Raw genomic sequence first — 21,471 nt, forward strand, 5'->3', positions numbered from 1 at the left:
CCCAGTTCTCCAGATCAGAGTCCACCACTCCGAACCACTGCTCTTAACCACTACACCACGCTAGTATGTCACAAACATTTCAGATACAGTATAGGAAATCTAGAACCTTACATTGCTCTATCTATGTGACATTATTCTGTTCTACTAAGTTTCTTCAAGGCATAGAAACCTCTAGATGGCACCTCATCCCTTTGACTATTTAGCTAGAGGTAGAATGGATCCCATGACTGCCTTGCATAGAGAAAGATTTCCTTTGACAAAGAAAATTTTCTCTGTCATAGGAAGCTTTTCTCCATCAGAAAGTTATTCACTATTGGAGGCAGTGTTTCTCCCTTGAAGGAAAACTTACCATAAGATCCAGTTTAGAGGAAAGGAGTCACAAGATCCAACCCTAAATCCTACAATGAAATAATTTTGCCAATACAACATACTAATTATGTTTAAATATGTGTTTGAGGTACAAGCAATATGCAACATGGCTAGTCTATGTTTATTAAGTATCTCTTAGTTGCAGACAGGATAAAAGGCACAGTTTAGATAAATATACTCCAAAGCTAAATGAAGGTCTTCCAACAAAACAATATAGTTGATGAACTTTACAACCACAAAGTGGTTTCCATAGATTAGGTTGTTCCATATATTATGCTGTCACAGAATCCTGAAAAACAACAACACAAAAATCCAGTTATAATATTTCAGACATTACAAAATAAACGCAGATATCTGTACTCGTAAGCTTCTAGTGCCACAGCCCCACATTCCTGGCCACTGTGTTTTCACATACCAACTCTGAAATCTGGTGTTGTTTGTATGTGGTTGTAGTGGAAAATTGCGGAAGACAATTGTACACACGAGGAGGTAGGTGGTGCTCAAAACAGCCCTTCTCCATCTGTAAGCAATCTCAGGGAGTTAATTGTTCCAGCACACTGTAAATAATGAGCACCTGGTGATGGGGAAATAAATTTCGTTTCGCTCGCTGCTGAAAAAGGAGAGGGCTTCAGATAAGAAGCCAGAGACGAGCGTCTGGAGAACCAGGACGGGCTGCCAGAAAGAGGAGGAGCGGCTTGCTTGCCTCCCAGGAGACAACTTCCCATCCTTGTAAGATTATGTAGCCTGGATAAAAGGTTATTTTTGTTTAAGATTACTTAGCCTGGATAAAAAGGGTACTTTTTTGTTTAATAAAGACTGCATACCTTGTTCTCCCCAATACCTGCCTATTGGAATCCTTTCTTTACCGAACCATGGGTAATACAGTGGTACATGTATAGGTGTTGCTATTAATTGGGGGGGGGATACCCCCAAATTAAGGTTTATGTAAACTATTTTTTTTCTACAACCCTGGAGGTTCTCCTGTGTTTGCATGATTCCTAAATGATAGCCATGCCATCACTGTTACGTAGATTTCTTTATCTACACGAGCCAGCCTTTAGCTTTCAGATACAGCAATGTGCTAATGAAACATCTTAATGCTGGCAATTATTTCTTTGAAATTTTACCCATTAGCCATTATGACGTCTAATCTGTATTAAAATATCGATTGCCAGTCATTAAGCCAACCTCCAGGTACTAGCTGGAGATCTCCTGCTATTACAACCGATCTCCAGCCGATAAAGTTCAATTCACCTGGAGAAAATGGCCACTTTGGCAACTGGACTCTATGGCATTGAAGTCCTTCCCCTCCCCAAACCCTGCCTTCCTCAGGCTCCACCCTAAAAACCTCCCACCGGTGGCAAAGAGGGACCTGGCAACCCTACATTCAACAGAAAAATGAGCTGCTACTGTAGATATTTCATGATGGTGGAAGTGGGGAAACAAAGGAAGAGGAAAAATGTAACACAGGCATCGGATCCTGGATATGGCTGAGGGATTCAAGCAATTTCATGAAGTCAAAGAAATGGGATGTCGAGGGCTCTATATTTGGATCTTTCCATCAATTTTTAACGCCCAGTTACTGGCATGTTGTTCCAGTTTGGATCAGGACCACGGGGAGAGTAGAAGGGGGTTGATTCTTTTACCCACCACACTGAAACTATGAATCAAAGCCTGTCTTTTTTTCCTATAAGTGCCTGTCTTTTTTTCCTATAAGGGGGTTAATGCCAGTGTGGCGCTGATTAGTGAAGAAACATGCAGGTAGAAGTTTTAAACCCCTCTTCCCTCCTTATGTGGCTCCAATCAAATCTGGGTCTGAAATGTACCTTTCAAAGGCATGGGCGACCCTCACTAACCAATGTTGTCTTTCACAACATGGACAGTCTATGCAGAAAAGAAGCAGCTTCTGATGCGGTAAGCATTACCCAACGGACCTTGAGCCACCCTCTGACCCTTCCCCCTTCTATAAAATCCCAGTGAAGTATTTCTTACCATTATGAACGATAAGCCTGTATTGTCTTTCTAAGCAGAGCTCCTTCTGCTTCTGTCTGACAATCTTTTGTGCTTCTGGAGTTAGCCCACGAGGGTCCCGAGAGAAGACAAAAGAGTAGCTATCGGCACACGTGCCGTCCTCATTGAGTACACGGCAGCTGTAGTGCAGAGCGTACGTATGATAATCTGTCGCAACTATCCAGTGATCATCATCTGGAAGAAACCATAAAAGAATTAAGGGACTCAGGCCACAGCCCTAAGGCCAGTCTGTAAGCTGTTTAGGAGAACATCTGAACCAGCATAGCTCAGAGATCTACCAGTAGAGTACCCTGCTGATACTGCACCAGTATAAACCTTGCTTAAGAGGCCTCCATCACGCCATGGATCCATTGCGGGATCAAAAAACATGAGGTAGAAAAGGGACAAATGAATGCGAAGACAGCCATGCGTTAACGGCCTTAGGAGCTTGGCAGTGACAGGGCTCCTACTGGTCATGGCTCGGCCCTCTCTATAGCAGAGGAAGCTGTGTCTCCTCTGCGCTTTCTTGTGAGGAAATACATGAATCTGAGCTTGGAAGTTCAGTTGAGAGTGTCTGGGTAAAAATAAAAGGAGTAAGAAATAATAACGATATTATGGTGGGGGTCTGCTATAGACCCCCAAACCAGGAGAGGACTTGGATGAGACACTCCTAGACCAGATTACAAAGTTCTGAAAGAGACGAGACACGGTGGCCATGGGAGATTTCAATTACCCGGATATCTGCTGGAAGTCCAACTCTGCTAAAAGTGAAAGGTCAAATAAATTCCTGTCTTGCCTCACTGACAACTGCATTTTCCAGAAAGTGGAGAGGGAAACATGGGGTCTGCTATATTGGACTTGACAAGGTGAAAGTAGGGGCACCCTGGGTACTAGTGACCATGTAATTTTGGAATTAACTATCTTGGGTAAGGGAGAAGATGTACGTAGTCAGCCATATAGGTTGGACTTCAGGAAAGCACGCTTTAACCAACTTAAAGTTATGCCGGGTAGAATCCCATAGTCAGAAATACTTAATGAGATGGGCGTTCAAGAGGGGTGGGAGTTTCTTAAAAGCGAAATATTGAAGACACAATCAAAAATGATTCCTATGAGAAAGAAAAATGGGAGGAGCCTAAAGGAGCCAGGATGGCTCCATAAACAGTTTGTTTTATTTGAGAAATAAAAAAAAAATTTAGGAAGTGGAATGAGGGCCTTATAACCAAGGATGAATATAAACAAATAACCAGTGCTTGTAGGGAAAGTGTTAGAAAAGCTAAAGCTCAGTATGAGCTTAGGCTAGCGAGGGATGCTAAACACAGCAACAAAAAAGGGATATTTTGTTATGTTCAGAGTAAAAAAAAGAAAGAACAAGGACATGGTAGGCCCACTGTGGGGACAGGGAAGTGAAATTGTAACAGTTGATTAAGAGAGGGCAGAACTCAATTCTTACTAAATATAAAGTTCTGCATTTAGGTAGGAAAAATCAAATGCATAATTATAGGCTGGGGGAGATTTGTCTTGACAGTAGTATGTGCGAAAAGGATCTCGGGGTCTTAGTAGACCATACACTGAACATGAGTCAGCAGTGTGATGCAGCAGTTAAAAAAGCAAATGTGATTTTAAGCTGTATCAACAGAAGTATAGCGTCCAGAACACACGAAGTGATGGTATCGCTTTACTCTGCTCTAGTTAGACCTCACCTAGAGTAGTGTGTTCAGTTTTGGGCACCACAATTTAAGAAGGATGTAGACAAGCTGGAACGTGTCCAGAGGAGGGCAGCTAAGATGGTGAGAGGTCTGGAGACCAAGTCCTTTGAGGAAAGGTTAAAGGAGCTTGGTATGTTTAGCCTGAAGAGGAGACAACTGAGAGGTCATATGATAACCATCTTCAAGTACTTGAAGGGCTGCCATATAGAGGATGGTGCAGAGTTGTTTTCTGATGGTCAGACCAGAACCAATGGATTGAAATTAAATCAAAAGAGTTTCTGGCTAAACATTAGGAAAAACTTTCTAACAGAGCAGTTCCTGAGTAGAACAGACTTCCTTGGGAGGTGGTGGGCTCTCCTTGTTTGGAGGTTTTGCAGAGGCTAGATGGCCGTCTGTCAGCAATGCTGATTCTGTGAACTTAGACAGATCATGAAAGGGAGGGCACAAAGGGCTGTGTCAGTGTTGGCTCTTGTGGCCCTTTCTCACATACCTAGGGTAATGCCGATCGCCACTTTGGGGTCAGGAAGCAATTTTCCTCCAGGCCAGATTGGCCAGGGATCCTAGAGGGCTTTTGTTGCCATCTTCTGCCCATGGAGTAGGTGTCGCTGGGGGTGGGGGGAGGAGGTAGTTGTGAATTTCCTGCATTGTGCAGGGGGTTGGACTGGATGACCCTAGTTGACCCTTCCAACTCTATGATTCTAAGTGTGTGGAGCAGAGTGATGCAACATCAGTGTGTGTTGGTTGGCTGCTTCCTAGGGGAATCATCAGCACACTGCTCTGTGATTGGTGGGTGTCAGCAGTGTCATTATGGATGTCATTGCAGTTGTTATGATCTCAGCTCACTGGAGTTCGTTCCTTTCTCTGCTGAGTGAGCAATGGATACTAATCAGTTACACCAGTGATTTGCCAGCATCAGTAGTGTACCATCACCCACAGCTTAGAACTGAGCTGCTTATTTCTTTGTCCTACCAATGAGTACTTTATACTTTACTTGTTTTTCTTGAAAAGAAGTGGAAGACATCCCACTAAAATAACATGCATTAAAAATACATTAAATACATTCATCTCCATGCTGGAAAGTGTTGAGGTTCACACATTACATTTCAAATGTAAAGCGTCCATAATAAGTGGGGATAACCAGCCTTTTCCATGTGTACCAGGAGCCCACCAACCGTGTCTCACATTACACAACACCCATGGTTGCCATGCTCTGTAAACAGGGACAACACCCAACACATTTGCATGTGTGCACAGTTCAGTATGTGCAAACTGAATGCTGGATTTATACATAGTATGTACCGAAGCTGTACACGCATAGAAAATCCACGTGTTTCTGTCTTCAAATGAAATGGTGACTGTAAATATCAAAAGCATCATAGAGGCTATTGCTCCTAATATCTCAGTTGCAGCATTCCCAGTATGCATGGATATAACATCTGAAAAGGCCTTTCAAACACATGTATCATTCATATACACTTCTTAAGCTCATTTTGAGTGTATGTCACTAGGTAATGTGCGAAAAAGCAATCGAGCAATTAGCAAGGCAACAAAGCATTCTTATATTCAAAGATGTCAAAAGGATGGGAAGAGCAGCCCCTCTTGATTAGCTGATTCTTAGAGTCACCCTGTAGAGGTGACATCAGAAAACATAACATGAAAGGGATGCAGCAAATTTGGTGTTCAGCACGAGGACACTGATAAAGACAATGGCCTTTGGACCTTACATTCTTAGGAAGCTGCTGTGGCTTGATTTCGTGGCAGGGCAAAGGTAGACTCCCTGCTGAAGGTCGAAGACAAAAAGGGAACCCCTGATTGTGTCTATGAAACTGCTACACAAACAAGCATCTCCAGTACATGCCATAGTGGAGGAAGCAGCCTGGAAATATCTAGCTCCTTCTCAACAGACAGATCAGCCCAGACAAGTCTAGACAAGAATGAAGAAAGGCAGGCTCTAAAACCAATCTAAGGAAAAGGAATATTGTGCAAATTCTTTTTAGAGTAGGAGAGTGTTGAGGTGGTAGAAAGGAATATACCACTAGGTGGGGATATAATATTTTACTCCTCATTCATCAAAATTCTCAGCAAATAGAAAGGACTGCTAGTAAATGAGCGAGCCAAAATTTTAAGATCATCTGCTCTGGGAACTGAGACAGGCCTTTTCATCTGTGGGGCCTCAGCTGTTTATTTCTATTTATTTATTTAAAAAATTATATCCTGCCTTTCCTCATAGGCTCAAGGTAGTTTACAAATGATAATTAAAAACATCACCATTTAAATCCAACAAAATAAAACTCCAAGTAACCACCCTCCCCCTCAAAAAGATACCTGCTGTTTCTTTCTTTTCCCTAGATTTAACAGCCACTGGCTATCCATCAACCACTTCACACTTTAAAAAGGGGGAGGTGAAATTTAATTTTTCCTTGACACTATAAAGAGAAAAGTTGCCACATCTCTCATGCAATTGACCGATCTATTTGACAGCCGATGACACAGTATCCACTTCTCAGAAAGTGTCTGTAGCTGTTTTATCCAGGGAGTGATATATTTAAGGATGGCACACAGTTTCTCTCCTATTAAAAGCCCTGGCAAATAAATAGGCCTTGCGGCACCTCCTGAACATTTCTAAAGATTTCACCTCCCCCACTTTCTCAGGGAGTTCATTCCACTAAGTGGAGAAGAGACAGGCTGCCTTAAATGGGAACACAGCCAGTAGATGGCAACCTGAGGACTACAGTCAGTGCACAGGTATATATGGGAGGGGCGGTCCTTTCAATATGTGGCTCCTAAGCCACAAAGGACTTTATTAAAGTTCATAATGAGCTCTTTGAATTGGATGTGGAAGCAAACTGGCAGCCAATAAAGCTGTTTTGAAATAGGAGAGATATGTTTCCGTTGGCTAGCCCCTGATAATAATAAGGCTGCTGAATACTGAACCAGCTGTTGTCTTAAAGGAGAACCCAACACAGAATGTATTACAGTACTGTAATTGTGAGGTCACCCTGACCTGGATGGCCCGAGCTAGCCTGATCTCATCAAATCTCAGAAGCTAAGCAGGGTCAGCCCTGGCTAGTAATTGGACGGGAGACCACCAAGGAATGCCAGGGTTGTTGTGCAGAGGCAGGCAATGGTAAACCACTTCTGTTAGTCTCTTGCCTTGAAAACCCTACTGGGTTGCCATAAGTCAGCTGCGACTTGACGGCACTTTACACACACAACTGTAAGGTTGCAAAGGCATGGATTGGTGTGGCCAGCTCAGCTGTGCCTAAGGATGGGGTGAGTTGCTGAACCAGATGCGGCTGACAGAAGGCACTCTTGGCTACTACTTTCAAACAGTAGGGCTGGGTATATGAGCACCAGGCGGTTAAACTGCTCTGCAAACATCAATTCCACTCCATCAACCACCAGTGGATCCCATCACTCTAAAATATCACCCTTCCTGACAGCTTCACCACTGTCTTCTCTGGATTCAGCTTTAGTATGTTCTGCCCAAGCCATCTGCCTGAGCCTTGGCCTCAAATCACTGGTTCAGAGCCAAGATGTATGCACCTGGATAAGTTGATTAATGAAATATACAGCTGGGTAGTCATCTGCATATTGATGTCATCCCAACAATCTCGTTCACTGGCCTCATTAAATTGAAGAGCATAGGTGATAGAATAAGAACCTTGTGGTACTCCACAGGACAAATCCTACCCTGATGATTCCCTGCCTCTAGAGGAAACTCTTTGTGTCCAATGAGATAGAAAAGATCAAAACCACTGAAAAGGTAGTCACCTAATGTCAACTCCATATTCCAGCCGATGGATAAGAATGGAATAGTCAACTGTGTCAGCTACGGATAGAACAGTATCAACAGGGTCGTCTGTGCCTTGTCCAGATTCAAACAAAGATCCGTCCTCCAGTGCAACTAAAGGCGTCTCAGTTCTGAACCCCAGCCTTAAGCCGGATTGAAATGAGGCAAAGCCAGATGTATTATCCAAGAATTCCTGGAGCTGCTCCACCACCACACAATGTGTCACCTTCCCCAGAAAGGGTAATTTGGCTAATAACCAGCCACTTTATTCTTAACCAATGAATATTTTTTAAAGCATAATAACTGCTTTTTTCAAAGGTCTAGGAAGAGCCCTCTTTGTCTGGGAGGCACCACCACCAACAAATATTTAAACTAAATAATAAAACTATTTTTCTATTGAAGCCTGTACTGATGCAGAAAATCCATGCACGGAAACGGTGATTGTACACACCAGGAGGACTGTGTGTAGAGTGTCCATCCTGTACACACATTCACAGCACCACAAGAGTAATATCTTAAAAGGGCTGATGTTGAAGACAAAAATGAGTATACACCATTGTAATATCTTTCTCAGGTGCCCAACAGTGCGATCCTAAGGACATTTTCTAGGAAGCAGTCCCCATTGAACAGACCTGAGTAGAATTCTGAGTAAACCGGATTAAAATTACACTTCTAGTCCTTTTTTTTAAGCGCCTGAAGAATGGTACTCACTCTTCCCCCCTTCCTACCGAGAAGGCAACAACACACATTGGAATAGGAGATAGGCTGCCACACCCCAATATTTCATCCTGAACTTGGCAGAATCGTCAGTCTCGTTGAAGGAGCCCAGACATGTCAGCACAAAGTTCCCCAGTTTCTGAAAAGAAGGAAAGGTAGTTGCACATTTGTCTTAAATTAGGGTTGCTAGCTCCAGTTTGTGAATTTCTAGAGATTAGGGGTAGTGCCTGGGAATGGGCAGCGCTTGAGGAAGGAACTCAGTGGAGATGTGATACCACAGATGGGGTTGCCCGGTCCCTCTTTGCCACTGGCAGGAGGTTTTTGGGGTGGAGCCTGAGGAGGGCGGGGTTTGGGGAGGGGAGAGACTTCAATGCCATAGAGTCCAATTGCCAAAGTGGCCATTTTCTCCCAGTGAACTGATCTCTATCGGCTGGAGATCAGTTGCAATAGCAGGAGATCTCCTGCCAGTACCTGGAAGTTAGTACAGGAGCGAAATCAAGTATAAAGTGCAAAAATATCTTTATATGCTACTGTGTCTAACCTTATACATCAATATGCTAAGTCAACTGTAAAATGTATACAACACACAAATACAAAAATGAAACAGACATACAATCAACCACTTCATGGAGGATACGGCCGTTTCAAATTTGAAACGGCCGTATCCTCCATGAAGTTTTTCCTCATTGAATATTGATATTCTCCTACCTACCTGCATTGAGAAGAGAGCAGAAGAATGATGTTTGTACTCTCTGAGACACGTCATATATGAACTGTTCCCTTTCTTTCTTCACCTTTGAGGTGGTTGATTGTATGTCTGTTTCATTGTTGTATTTGTGTGTTGTATACATTTTATAGTTGACTTAGCATATTGATGTATAAGGTTAGACACAGTAGCATATAAAGATATTTTTGCACTTTATACTTGATTTCGCTCCTGTACTGATTTCCTAATCTCCCCGATACTAGTACAGTGGTGTCTATTTCTCCCCCAGTACCTGGAAGTTGGCATTGGCAACCCTAACCATAGAGTCCACCCTTTCCAGCTGCCATTTCCTCCAGGGAAACTGATCTCTGCAGTACGGAGATAAGTCGTAGTTCCAGAAGAACTCCATTTGGAGGATGACAACACTACTTGAAAAGCTGGTACAGGGGTTATTTACAATAGGGATGCAGAAAAGGGGCTCATAAAAAGCAGAATCCTGGGGAAAGGACAACAGGAAAGGGGCTACTTTACTCACCCAAAGAGCTGCACTCTGCCCACGGCCCTTGCCACCATCTTTCCTTCTTCATTAATGAAAAAATGGGCTACTATATTGTCTTGAAGAAACAGTCCTTCAGGATCTTTCTTGGCTATGGCATACCATGTACCAGTATACTGTAGAGAAAGAATCAGCAAAAATCAACATCCCCCCTCATCCGCAGAAATCCTCTGCAGAATTTAACTCAATATAAGGAAAGGAAACAAACAAACTGAATCTGCCCAGATTTGTCCCTCGTTATTTTATTAGAAATAGAACTGCCACTGAATTATCGCCAGAGTGAAATTAGAAGTTGATTATGGGAGTTTCCCTCCAGGTTAAACGTGTGAGGAGTTTCAAGAGATGCTAAATTATTTTCATTTATTTATTATTGGACTTATATCCCACTCGATATCCTGGCCAAAGCTGGGCCAAAGCTGGGATTTTCAATGTCTACAACATTTCTCTGGGTTTTTAACCAGAAAGCTGATCAAACGAAAATCGGAATTAATTTAGAGGATCTTGCTTGGAAGAAAAATCAAACAAATTTTCATGGAAGCAATCAGAGTGCTGATAGTAGAGTAGGAGTTTTTTTTTTAAAAAAAAAACACACACTAAAATTAGCAAAACGAATTGAAGGAAATGAGAATTTGAACTCCAAATGTTCCCTATTTCTTGCTATATAATTTCTGTCTAGGCATCAATAAGATAGCTTTGTGTAAACAGCACCAACATATCCACAGCTGGGGATTACCTGGCACTTTATCTATCTATCCCATTACTCCAAGGAGCTCAGGATGGCACACAAGTCCCTTTCTTTCCTAAGTTCACCTTCATAACCACACTGTGAGGTACCATGAAGTGCTGAGAAATGCTGACTAGCAAATAGGGTTGCTGGGTCCCTCTTCCCCACCGGCTGGAGGTTTTTGGGGCGGAGCCTGAGGAGGGCGGGGTTTGAGGAGGGGAGAGACTTCAATGCTGTAGAGTCCAATTGCCAAAGCGGCCATTTTCTCCAGGTGAACTGATCTCTATCGGCTGGAGATCAGATGTAATAGCAGATCTCCAGCTACTACCTGGAGGTTGGCAACCCTACTAGCAATAGGTAACCCAGTAAGTTTCATGGCTGGGAAGGAATTTGAACCTAGATATTCTAGACCATGATCTGCTACTCTTAACAGTCCCATGCTAAGCCGAGTTACACCCTACGAAGTTCACTGAAGTCAATGGGCTTCGATGGGTATAACTCTACTTAGGATGGCACCATAACTGCGGTATCACACTAGGCTTACAACTGCTTACTCCTTCCTGAAGTCATTTGCTCTGTGTGCCATGTCCATTAGCAGAAGGGCAAATAATAACATGGAGTGCAACTTTCTCTGGCCAACTTTTATTGTATTAACCTTGAGTAGTACGAACAACTGGATGATAACGTACAGTGATGAACAAAATTCCAATCCAGTCAGGATATTTCTCACGATGAGTAGCCATGACGAAGTGAGCTGCAGCTCATGAAAGCTCATACCCTGCCAGAAATTTTGTTAGTCTTTAATAGGGTTGCCAGGTCTCTCTTTGCCACTGGAGGGAGGTTTTTGGGGCAGAGCTTGAGGAGGGCAGCGTTTGGGGAGGGGAGGGACTTCAATGCCATAAAGTCCAATTGCCAAAGCGGCCATTTTCTCCAGGTGAACTGATCTCTATCAGCTGGAGATCAGTTGTAATAGCAAGAGATCTCCAGCCAGTACCTGGAGGTTGGCAACCCTAGTCTTTAAGATACTACTGGACTCCAGCTCTTTTCTAAGGATATTTCTCAGGCTGTGTATCAGAAGAATGAAAAGCTAATCCCAGGAAGTCAATGACTCTTATGCATGGGAGGTTTTGCCTTGGATTTGCTGCTCTCTAGATGCACACTTCCCCCATCCAAATTCTTAAAACTCAAAGCAACTGCGTAGAGTTTTGAGAATTTGGATGGGAAAAATGTGCATCTATAGAGCGGCAAATCCAAGGCAAAACCATCCATGCATACATGGCCTCTGTCTCACTTTGACTTTGTGCCTCCAGACATCTCTAATGGCAGAATCTGCTTCACAGAACTGTGGATGCTGAGGAAGAAGGAAATTAAACTGAAGTAAAAATAATGGCACTGTGAAGAAACTAGCTGCAATGAAATGAAATCAACACAGAAATTTCTGCAAGAGCGATCCTTTTGGAATTTAGTTTGCTAAGACCAGTACCTTCCCTTCTGGGTTTCTGTAAGTAGGCTAAAGAGCAGCCACTGTTTATAAGTAGGGCAGCTTAAGCCCCTAGCCTAGCTTTAGCTGCTGCAAATGGCAATTTGTACAACAAAAGCTAAAGATATCCCAGAACACACAACAGGGTGCAAAACCCCCTTGTTGTAAACCAGGGGTGAGGAACCTTTTTCCTGCCAAGGGCCATACATTTATGATATCATTCAGGGGCCATACCAGGTGTAGATCTCCTGTGGGGGGGGAGAGGCTAGGGTTGCCAGGTCTCCAGCCACCACCTGGAGGTTGGCAACCCCAGGGGAGGCCACACAGCGAAGGTCTGCAGGGCGCCCCCGCTCCCCCCTCCCAGGCAGTAGGGCAGCCAGCAGTGGGCCCGAGCAAACGAGGCGCAAGGGGGGCACAGCCCACAGTCGATCGGCAAGGGAGGAAGGGAATCAGAAAAAGAGGAAAAGGGAGGGAGGGAGAGAGAGAAAGAAAGGGAGAATGAAATGGAGAGAGGGGGAGAAAGAAAGAAAAGGACGGAAGGAAAGAAAGAAAAGGACAGAGGGAGACAAAGAAAGAGACAGAAAAAGAGGGAGAAAGAGAGGGAGAGAAAGGAGGAGTGACAGAAAAAAAGAAGAGAGAGAAAAGCCTTCCCCCACACACACACCCGCGCACGCTGGCCCTGCGTGACCGGGCCCCAGCCTCCCCACCCACACACACACACACACACGGTGGCGCACGGAGTCCCATGCGACCGGGCCCCAGTCTCCATACCCTCCCCCCAGAGTCCACAAAAGCCCCCCCCCCAAAGTCTGATTGCCTCCCGCATGCATGCTCTGCCGCCGGCCTCTTCCCCCCTCTCGCTGCTCAACAGCTGACAGGCAGCGAGAGGGGCTTACCATGTGCCGTGGCGTTCCTACATGCCACAGCTGTAGGGGGCAGCCTTGGGGGAAGGGTCCCTCCCCTATCTTCTCGCCAACCAACAGCCAACAGTTGGCGAGAGGAGGTCCAAAGGGCGCCGCAGTGCCCTTGTAAGCCGCGGCCCCAGGAACACCCTCGGGGAGGGCTGCCCTGCACCCCGCCTCTGTGGCAGGGCCCCGGAGCTCCCAAGGGCCACAAAAAATGTCCTCAGGGGCCGCATACGGCCCCCGGGCCTGAGGTTCCCCATCCCTGTTGTAAACAGTAGAACAAATTGACCTCACACCCACACTGAGTGCCACATAACTAGCCTTGGCTTAGCAGCAGCTGGTAGGGTGAAAAAAGTTAGTGGCTAGAATGCTGGAATAAGATCTGGCAAACCTGGGTTCGAATTAACATTCTGCTGGGAAGCTTGCCGGGTGACTTGGGCCGGTCACTCTCAGCCTTACCTACCTCACGGGGTGGTTGTTGTGTGGATTAAAAGGGGGAGGAGAGAACCATGGGCATCATTCTTGAGTTGCTTGGAAGAAAAGTGACGGGGGAAATGTATTAAACATGTAGCTGCTAGATGCACCCAGTGGAAGGACCCATAAACAGGGCTGGATTAACCATTACGCAAAATAAGCACGGGTTTAGGGCATCAAGGGAAGGGGGGGGCACCACCGAAATTCTCCACTGCCGGATTTACCATGGACTGTATGGTACAAAACGGCAAATGATGCAGCTGAACCAGGGGCCACAAAAAGCAGGAGAAAACTTTTCAAATATAAATAAAGTGGAAGTAGACAAAGATAAACATTATTTTCCATCTTTCTGTAAATTTCGTTTCATTTCAAAGAAATATAATTTTATTTGATGGATTATTATTGTTTATCTTTTGGGTTACATATATGCTCGGGAACCAAAGCCTTTTAAGTGCTCAGGGCCTCTAAAGGTCTTAATCCGTCCCTGCCCATACAGAATAGAATTTTATAACCTGTGAAGTAGTTATTTTAAATAAATTGGGGGGGGGGGCTTTAAATCCACAGCATTTTGTTTTTATAATATGACTGGCTGGGTTTAAAATAAGATCCAACACCACTTCAGCAGCCTAGTCTTGTGTCAGGCAATAAGGTCAAAAAGACACTTCTGTATTCACAATCGAGTAATATAAGAAATAATCCTAAATGTAGATGAATGGCTCCAGAGAATGAACACTGATGCTCTTAGGCATTGCACTGATTTGATCAACTAACTGATCAAATACTAAAAAATCTAAACATACTTCCCATTGTTTTCTTCAGTAAGAACCACGTTCTAAAGAGCTCCTTCCTTTCCTTGGCCCATACAGCCAGCGTCTTATAGATACTCATCTTTCAGACCAAATTTAGATGTTTGTGATCCAGGAGGATTCACTTGTTCCAGCAATATTTAGAATGGGATTGGATTTTGAGGTGCCCTAGGAGCGGAGGAGGAGGAGAAGAGTTGGTTTTTATATGCTGACTTTCTCTACCTCTTAAGGAAGAATCAAACCGGCTTACGATCTCCTTCCCTTCCCCTCCCCACAACAGACACCCTGAGAGGTAGGTGAGGCTGAGAGAGCTCTAACAGAGCTGTGACTAGCCCAAGGTCACCCAGCTGGCTTTGTGTGTAAGAGTGGGGAAACCAATCCAGTCCACCAGATTAGCCTCCGCCGCTCGTGTGGAGGAGTGGGGAATCAAACCCGTTTCTCCAGATTAGAGTCTACTGCTCCAAACCACCGCTCTTAACCACTACACCACGCTGGGTGCTTTCTGCCTGGATTATATTATTTGGAGGGCTGTAATCCAGCAAAGGGGGGGGGGAATTGTAGGCAGATAATACTTCCCCAGCAGGTAATGGATAAAAAGAACAGTGGGGCTGAATCACCTACCTGCTGTGGGTCGAAGTTCGGCTGGACTTTGAAGCTGGTCACGCGGCAGTCCCGTTCTGCTTGGCATCTGTTGTCCAGCAGCCCCAGGGCCACCAGTACCAGCCAGGCAAGGATCCCCCTGGCATGAGCCATAGTGCCCCTATGTCCCTGCAGTAAATAGAAATGGTCACTCATCACCGAGAGCAGAAACAGAGGTGCCCAAGATATCCTAAAGGAAAGGAAGCAGGGTGATCTCTTTAAAGCACTAGGCTGTAGCTTGCGGGGCGGGGGGGACAAGTCAGGAACTCCACAGCTACAGTCCTAAACTCTTTGTAAAAGAAGACCCTTCTGCTAGAGTATCATAGTCACCAGGAAGTGGCATTCCAGCAACCTACCTAGGAGACTTGTCAGCTGAGGAGCAATGCAGATCCAAGCAGTCACGTCCCAGCAAAAACCAGAAGAGAGACTGGGTACACTTTTTTATAGCTTTGGGAGGGGAAAGCTGTTCTTTTGTAAACCCAGCAGGCAACAGATCAGTATAATGAGGGGAGGTAGCAAGAGGCGGGGGCAGAGGGGGGGGGTCTTATTCAATTCTAGCTGCTGGCCAATCTCTTCTCACAACACATTTCTTGCATAACACTGACACAGGATACACAGGGAGGTGCAGGGATCTTTGACCTTAGACCCTCTCGATCTGCAGGTGGTATTGCAGACACATGATCGTCTCTGAGTCTGAGGCCAAAGGATGCCTGTTTGGTTGTATAACACAACCCAAAAGACACAAGTATGAAGGCGGAGATCAGCTTAAGGCGTGGAGAGTAAGAGATGCCAACAAACTGATCCTTGCAGGGAAGAAGGGTTTGTTATATTTTGTTTTGTTGCTTCCTTGCCACTATAAAAATTCTTGTCCAATTATGGTAGAACCTTACTTGGTATTTTGATTCTATTAAAGTTATGGGTTTTCCGAGAAATACTGACTCCAGTCGAGCTATAAAGAAGAACAATCTCTAATTTAAAATAAGCCATTTGAGATAACATATGCAACGGGACATTACAGAAATAATTCTAGGTAATTCCAGCATGGTCTGGAAAATTCTTTTTGGCACAATATGCACTGTAAATCAAGAAGGGTGGGCAGCCCGTTCCTGAGCCTTCGGCAGCTGAGGATGGCGTGGCTGAGGCGCCGCCGCGGCGCCTCCAAAGCCGTTCCCGAGCCACCAAAAGGCTTTAAAAAGCCTTTCGGGTGCTTTTTTAAATTGTTAAATGGGGCATTTTGCTCCATTGAGAACAGCGAGGCTGCGCCAGCAAAAACCTGGCGCAGTAACACTGTTCTCGCCACTGGCGTACCGGGGTAAAAAGGGACAGGAAGCTGCCTACTAGAAGCTCCGTCCCCCGGCATGCCCCCCAGGACACCGGCACGGGGCTTTGCGACGGTGGGACACCATCAGAAGGCCCAGGCGGTGTCCCTGGGTGGCGCTGCCACAGCAGCGCCGGGAGACCGGCATCCAGGTCCCCCCGACGGCTTCTATGCCAACCTAGACAGTGTGGTACAGCTGCCGCCAGCCATGCCACTTAGGGCCGGCACAGCCCTTTCCAGGCCTCCTAAGGACTTTCGTCCTTTCAGGTCAGGAATGGGCTGTTAGTTGCTTTACACTTCTAATTATGAAAGCCAGCATGTTGTAAGATTGCTATGTCCAAATACCCTGTGGTAGGGTTGTGTGTGGAAAGATAGTGGAAACTTGAGATCAAAATTTCTAGTCTGCTCACTGTATCAGGGCCTTATTTGCCAACATTGCTTATGTGAATGCCACTCAACAGTCCTTCTAACACCCCTGTTAAGTTAATATTACTATATGCATATTGTAGACAGCGCTCCTGAGACTGAATGGCTATACTAAGGCTAGGTATCTAACAAGTTCAGGACAGAAACCCAGATTTCCTGGTACACAACATACAGTGCAATCCTAAACAGAGTCCTTTCTAAGCCCATTGACCTCTGTTTAAGATTACGCCATCATTAATCATTACCTTATGTTAGCTTCTAGCCCTTTGAAATTCCAATCTGCCAAATGTAGGGTTGCCAACCTCCAGGTACTTAGTACAAGAATATGCTGAGATATCTCAACATATTCTTGTACTAATTTCCTAACCTATGGTAACAGTACAGAGATGTTTGTTTTTGTTGGTAACCTCCAGGTACTAGCTGGAGATCTCCCGCTAGTACAACTGATCTCCAGCCGATAGAGATCAGTTCACCTGGAGAAAATGGCCGCTTTGGCAATTGGACTCTATGGCATTGAAGTCCCTCCCCTCCCCAAACCCCGCCCTCCTCAAGCTCCGTCCCAAAAATCTCCAGGTATTTCCCAAACTGGAGCTGGCAACCCTAGAAATGTGACCTTCACGATAGTCTTTGGTAACATCTTCTGGATATCTTTATGAAGTCCACTGGCCAACCAGAAATATGTTCATTACTGCTAACGTTTTCCCCCCATTTCTTTATCATTTCCCCCCCCCCCACAGGACAAAATTCCTTACAGTTTGTAACCTATTTATTCTCAAACAACCCTGTGATGTAGGCTAGCCTAACTCTGTGTCACAACTCTGGAACCCCATTATTTTCATTTCCACTTGAATTGTGTTGTCACGCTTTTCATTTTAATATCTCTAGAATTCTTTTTAGCTTAGTTTTTAGACTTTTTACATTGTGTGATAAACACTTGATAGTTCAAAGCTGTGTTGCCTCTCTACCTATATGCGAAACATACCATTGTGTCCAAAGACTGCGTGTTATGTCTTCCCAACGCATGCACTGCAGCAACGTATACACTTGTTCTTGCTTTGTGCCTGTGATGTACATGGTTGTTCCTATGCACCAAAACATCTTCTATTATTACATAATTGGTTTATTTTTTTCCCTCCTGTTCCAGCAAAGTTGTGTTTCCTTTCGGTCAATATTTGTTCTAAGTTTTGACATTTCCAGAAGCATTAGAGGAACTCTGTTAAATATTCTCCAGATATGTAATCCTGAGCAGGGCATGGCGACAGCACCAGCGAGGCCCAGACTAGATGGACAGCCATATCTGTCTTCCTGTGAGCAGAAAAAGAGGCTTGGAGACAACTATGATGTTGGGGGGTGGGAAATAGCTGAAGGGGCCTCCATTCCTCCTGTCCATTTTGCAGCCTCTCTAGGTTGATTCTGTGTGGGGCTTCACCTAGCGTGGTGTAGTGGTTAAGAGCGGTGGCAGTGATCTCTGGTCTGGAGAAATGGGTTTGATTCCCCACTCCTCCACATGAGCGGCGGAGGCTAATCTGGTGAACTGGATTTGTTTCCCCACTCCTACACATAAGGCCAGCAGGGTGACCTTGGGCTAGTCACACTCTCTCAGCCCCACCTGAGGAAGGGGAGGGGAAGGGAAGGGGAGTGTAAGCTGGTTTGATTCTTCCTTAAGTGGTAGAGAAAGTTGGCATATAAAAACCAACTCTTCTTCTTCTTCTTCTTCTTCTTGTTTTGTAAAGAGTAATAAACTAAGCATGGGAGGTTCCAAATATTGTGATATCTTCCAAATAAAAATAAAAAGCGAAGGATAGCCAGTGTGGTGCGGTACGTAATCTTCAGCCTTTCCAGACTGAGCAGCCAGCTATAACCCCTAAGTGGCAGCATGGAGCCTGTTAAGTGACACAGTCACACAATATGAATATTTCCACCAGAGGTGGGGGAACCTGAGTTATGATTTCCCTGTTGTCAAGGCTGGGACAGTGATCAACAGCCCAAGAGAGACCAGGACAGGAATACCCAGTGTACCATGGGTAGGAACAAGCCAAGAGATAAAGCCATGGTGCAGTTCATGGAGTGTTCAATTCGCATGAGCCATGTCTACGGGGGTTACCGCATTTTATATTCCCAGCAATGTATTAAGAGTTTAAAAATGTTATTAAAGAACATCGCTTTAAAAGGGTTTATGGATACCACGGCTTATAAATGGTTGGAAGACATCTTCACAGCTAAAGGGGCCAAACAAAGTGCGAACAGTATTTTTTATAACGTTTTCAAACTCTTAATACATTGGTGGGAATACATAGAAAATGCGAACAGTATTTTTTATAACATTTTCAAACTCTTAATACAACGCTGGGAATACAAGTGCGGTAACCCCCTACCTCAAACCCTACTCAATCACAAACCTCACCTGGCGACCTTGCGCTACTCACTGTATTTCAACAAAAAAATTCCTCATATTGTTACTGTAAGATTAAAATTTGTGGTGAACATTGTAACTAGGTTCTCTATTTTAGATGTTTATATGCCATGTTCTGGAGTAACCTTTAGAGTTCTCAAGGAAAAGATCACTAATGGCAGAGTATTTTCTGCAAAATAGCGCTCATCTGCCACTGCCAACCTTCACTGCAATACACAACCACGTGCAAGTGCTGTGTGAACTTTAGGATGCACTCTTGTGGACTCTGGAATCCGCAACGCACAAGGGTTCCTTGACAGACAAGCTGATGTGGAAACAATTGCTTGAAGGGAGAAAGTTTGAAAACTTTTCTCCTATTCTATTGTGTGTAAAGTGCCATCAAGTCACAGCCGACTTCTGGTGACCTCAGCAAAGGGTTTTCAAGGCAACTGAAAAGCAGAGGTGGTTTGTCACTTTCTCTATAGTGGTCATTTAGGCATGGGAGTTTTTCCTGAGGTTCGTTGCAGGCTGGACCCACACTTTCCAGTTGGGAATCTCTGCCCCAAGCTCTCTCCAAGCTCAAATCAAGCCCCGCCCCTTTAAATGCTGCTTTGTAATTGGCTTACTTTGCAGTGCTCACTGTGATAGATGATTCCCCACCCCAAAACCCAATTGCCGCATAAAAAAAGCATTTTAAGAACAACAAACGGAGCAATCTGAAAGAAGGGTGGGGGGATCCAAGCCTTGGTTTTAAAAGTCTTCCTTGGTAGTCTCCCTTCCCAAATACTAATCCTGCTTAGCTTCCGAGATCTGACAGGATTGGGCTATACCACGCTGCCTTCCCTCCCCCTATTCTACTTAGTCCTTCATTATGTGAAAACAAATTTTGCACTTGCAAAAGCACTGTGAAGTATTATTCATATTAATTAAAGGCAATTTAACTAAATGGTGCAAGAAGTTTAGGAATGTGTCTTTCTTTCGGTGCATATGAACATTTCCTAAAAAGTGTCCCAGCTCTTCAGTTTTGGCTATTCTTTTGGACTCAGATCAACTGGATTTATACCAGCTGTGGAGCACTGTGAGGATGCATGATCGATTTGTCATTCTTGTGAAAACCTTCACCCCTCTCGGAGTGCATCTAATCAAACTTTTAAAATATGGGGCAGGTCATTGTGGACCACTTCTTTGTAATCTTGATAACTGCTAGGGTTGCCAACCTCCAGGTAATAGCTGGAGATCTCCTGCTATTACAACTGATCTCCAGTCAATAGAGTTCAGTTCCCCTGGAGAAAATGGCCACTTTGGCAAGTAGACTCTATGGCATTGAAGCCCCTCCCCTCCCCAAACCCCACCCTCCTCAGGCTCCGCACTAAAAACCTCCCACTGGTAGCAAAGAGGGACCTGGCAACCCTAATAACTGCTCATATTCATTCAGAGTTGTCTTTATAATAAACAGGCTCAAGTACTTAAAATCATTTCTTGCAAAGGAAGTGACCCTTCACATGGGTCTAGCATGCACCCATGCCTTTAATAGATCCTTGATTTTTACATTTTATTCATTTATTTATTTAGAATACTTACATCCTGCCTTATCCCATTGTCAGGTTGGCTGACCATGGTCATTTATGCATGGGAGTTTTACCAGAGGTTCATTGCTCGCAGGACCCACACTTTCCTGTTGGGAGTCTATGCACCAGCCATCTCCAAGCTCAAATCAGGAAGTATTTGAATCCCCGTCCCTTGAAATGCTGTTTCGTGATTGGCTGTAGTGAAAGAAAAGATCCCTCCCCCCAAAAAAACCCAATTGTCGCATAAAAAGCATTTTAAGAACAAAAAACAAAATACAGAGCAATCTGAAAAGAAGGGTGGGGGGAGAAATCCAAGCCTCGGATTTAAAAAAGCCTTTCTTCTGCTCAGAAAGAGCTCTGCGGAAGCAGGAAGTATTTGAATCCCCGCCTCTGGACATGCTGCTTTGTAATTGGCTGTGAGTGAAACTAAGCTTGCACTTTGCATTATGCACCGAGATTTCACCCGGGCTGAGCAAAAGGGAGAGGGAAGAATCGAGTTAACAGAGGGATGGGAAAGTCGACGATTTGTGAGGGCTGGCAGTGAGGTCATCTCTAATGGATGGAAAACTCACACATAACTCCAAGGAACAACCAAGACAGACTGGGAGGAAGGTGAACATGAGTGAAAGTACCCATGCATAAACAACCCGTGAGTACTATAGGTGACAACAAGTTTGCACCACATCTGTAATTCCTCAGCAGGAAGGTGAATGAGATTCAGAGACTAGGCTTTCCCCTTGCAAGGCTGTCTATTAGCCAGTCTGTTGGCTAAGGAGACAGAAAAACCTGATTTTGTGACAGTTCCTCTCTAGCTAACAAAAACAAATAAAATCATAAGTATCTCTCTGTCACAATGAAATTGGGGGAAATATTCAGTATAAA

General features: G+C 44.6%; 2 protein-coding genes across 2 annotated transcripts in view; one reads left to right on the forward strand and one right to left on the reverse strand.

The window, feature by feature from the left end:
• LGI1 (leucine rich glioma inactivated 1) overlaps window positions 1–21,471 on the forward strand; it is a 290,579-nt gene that overhangs the window by 110,717 nt on the left and 158,391 nt on the right. The window lies entirely within an intron of this gene.
• RBP4 (retinol binding protein 4) lies at window positions 583–15,312 on the reverse strand. The gene is given in 6 exon segments (XM_056850040.1): window positions 583–658; window positions 2,362–2,574; window positions 8,626–8,734; window positions 9,833–9,973; window positions 14,868–15,014; window positions 15,242–15,312. Coding segments are annotated over 5 exon segments (630 nt in total). The 5' UTR covers window positions 15,000–15,014; window positions 15,242–15,312; the 3' UTR covers window positions 583–623.

Source organism: Euleptes europaea, chromosome 5 (assembly GCF_029931775.1).
Source record: "Euleptes europaea isolate rEulEur1 chromosome 5, rEulEur1.hap1, whole genome shotgun sequence".
Classification (NCBI taxonomy): Eukaryota; Metazoa; Chordata; class Lepidosauria; order Squamata; family Sphaerodactylidae; genus Euleptes; species Euleptes europaea.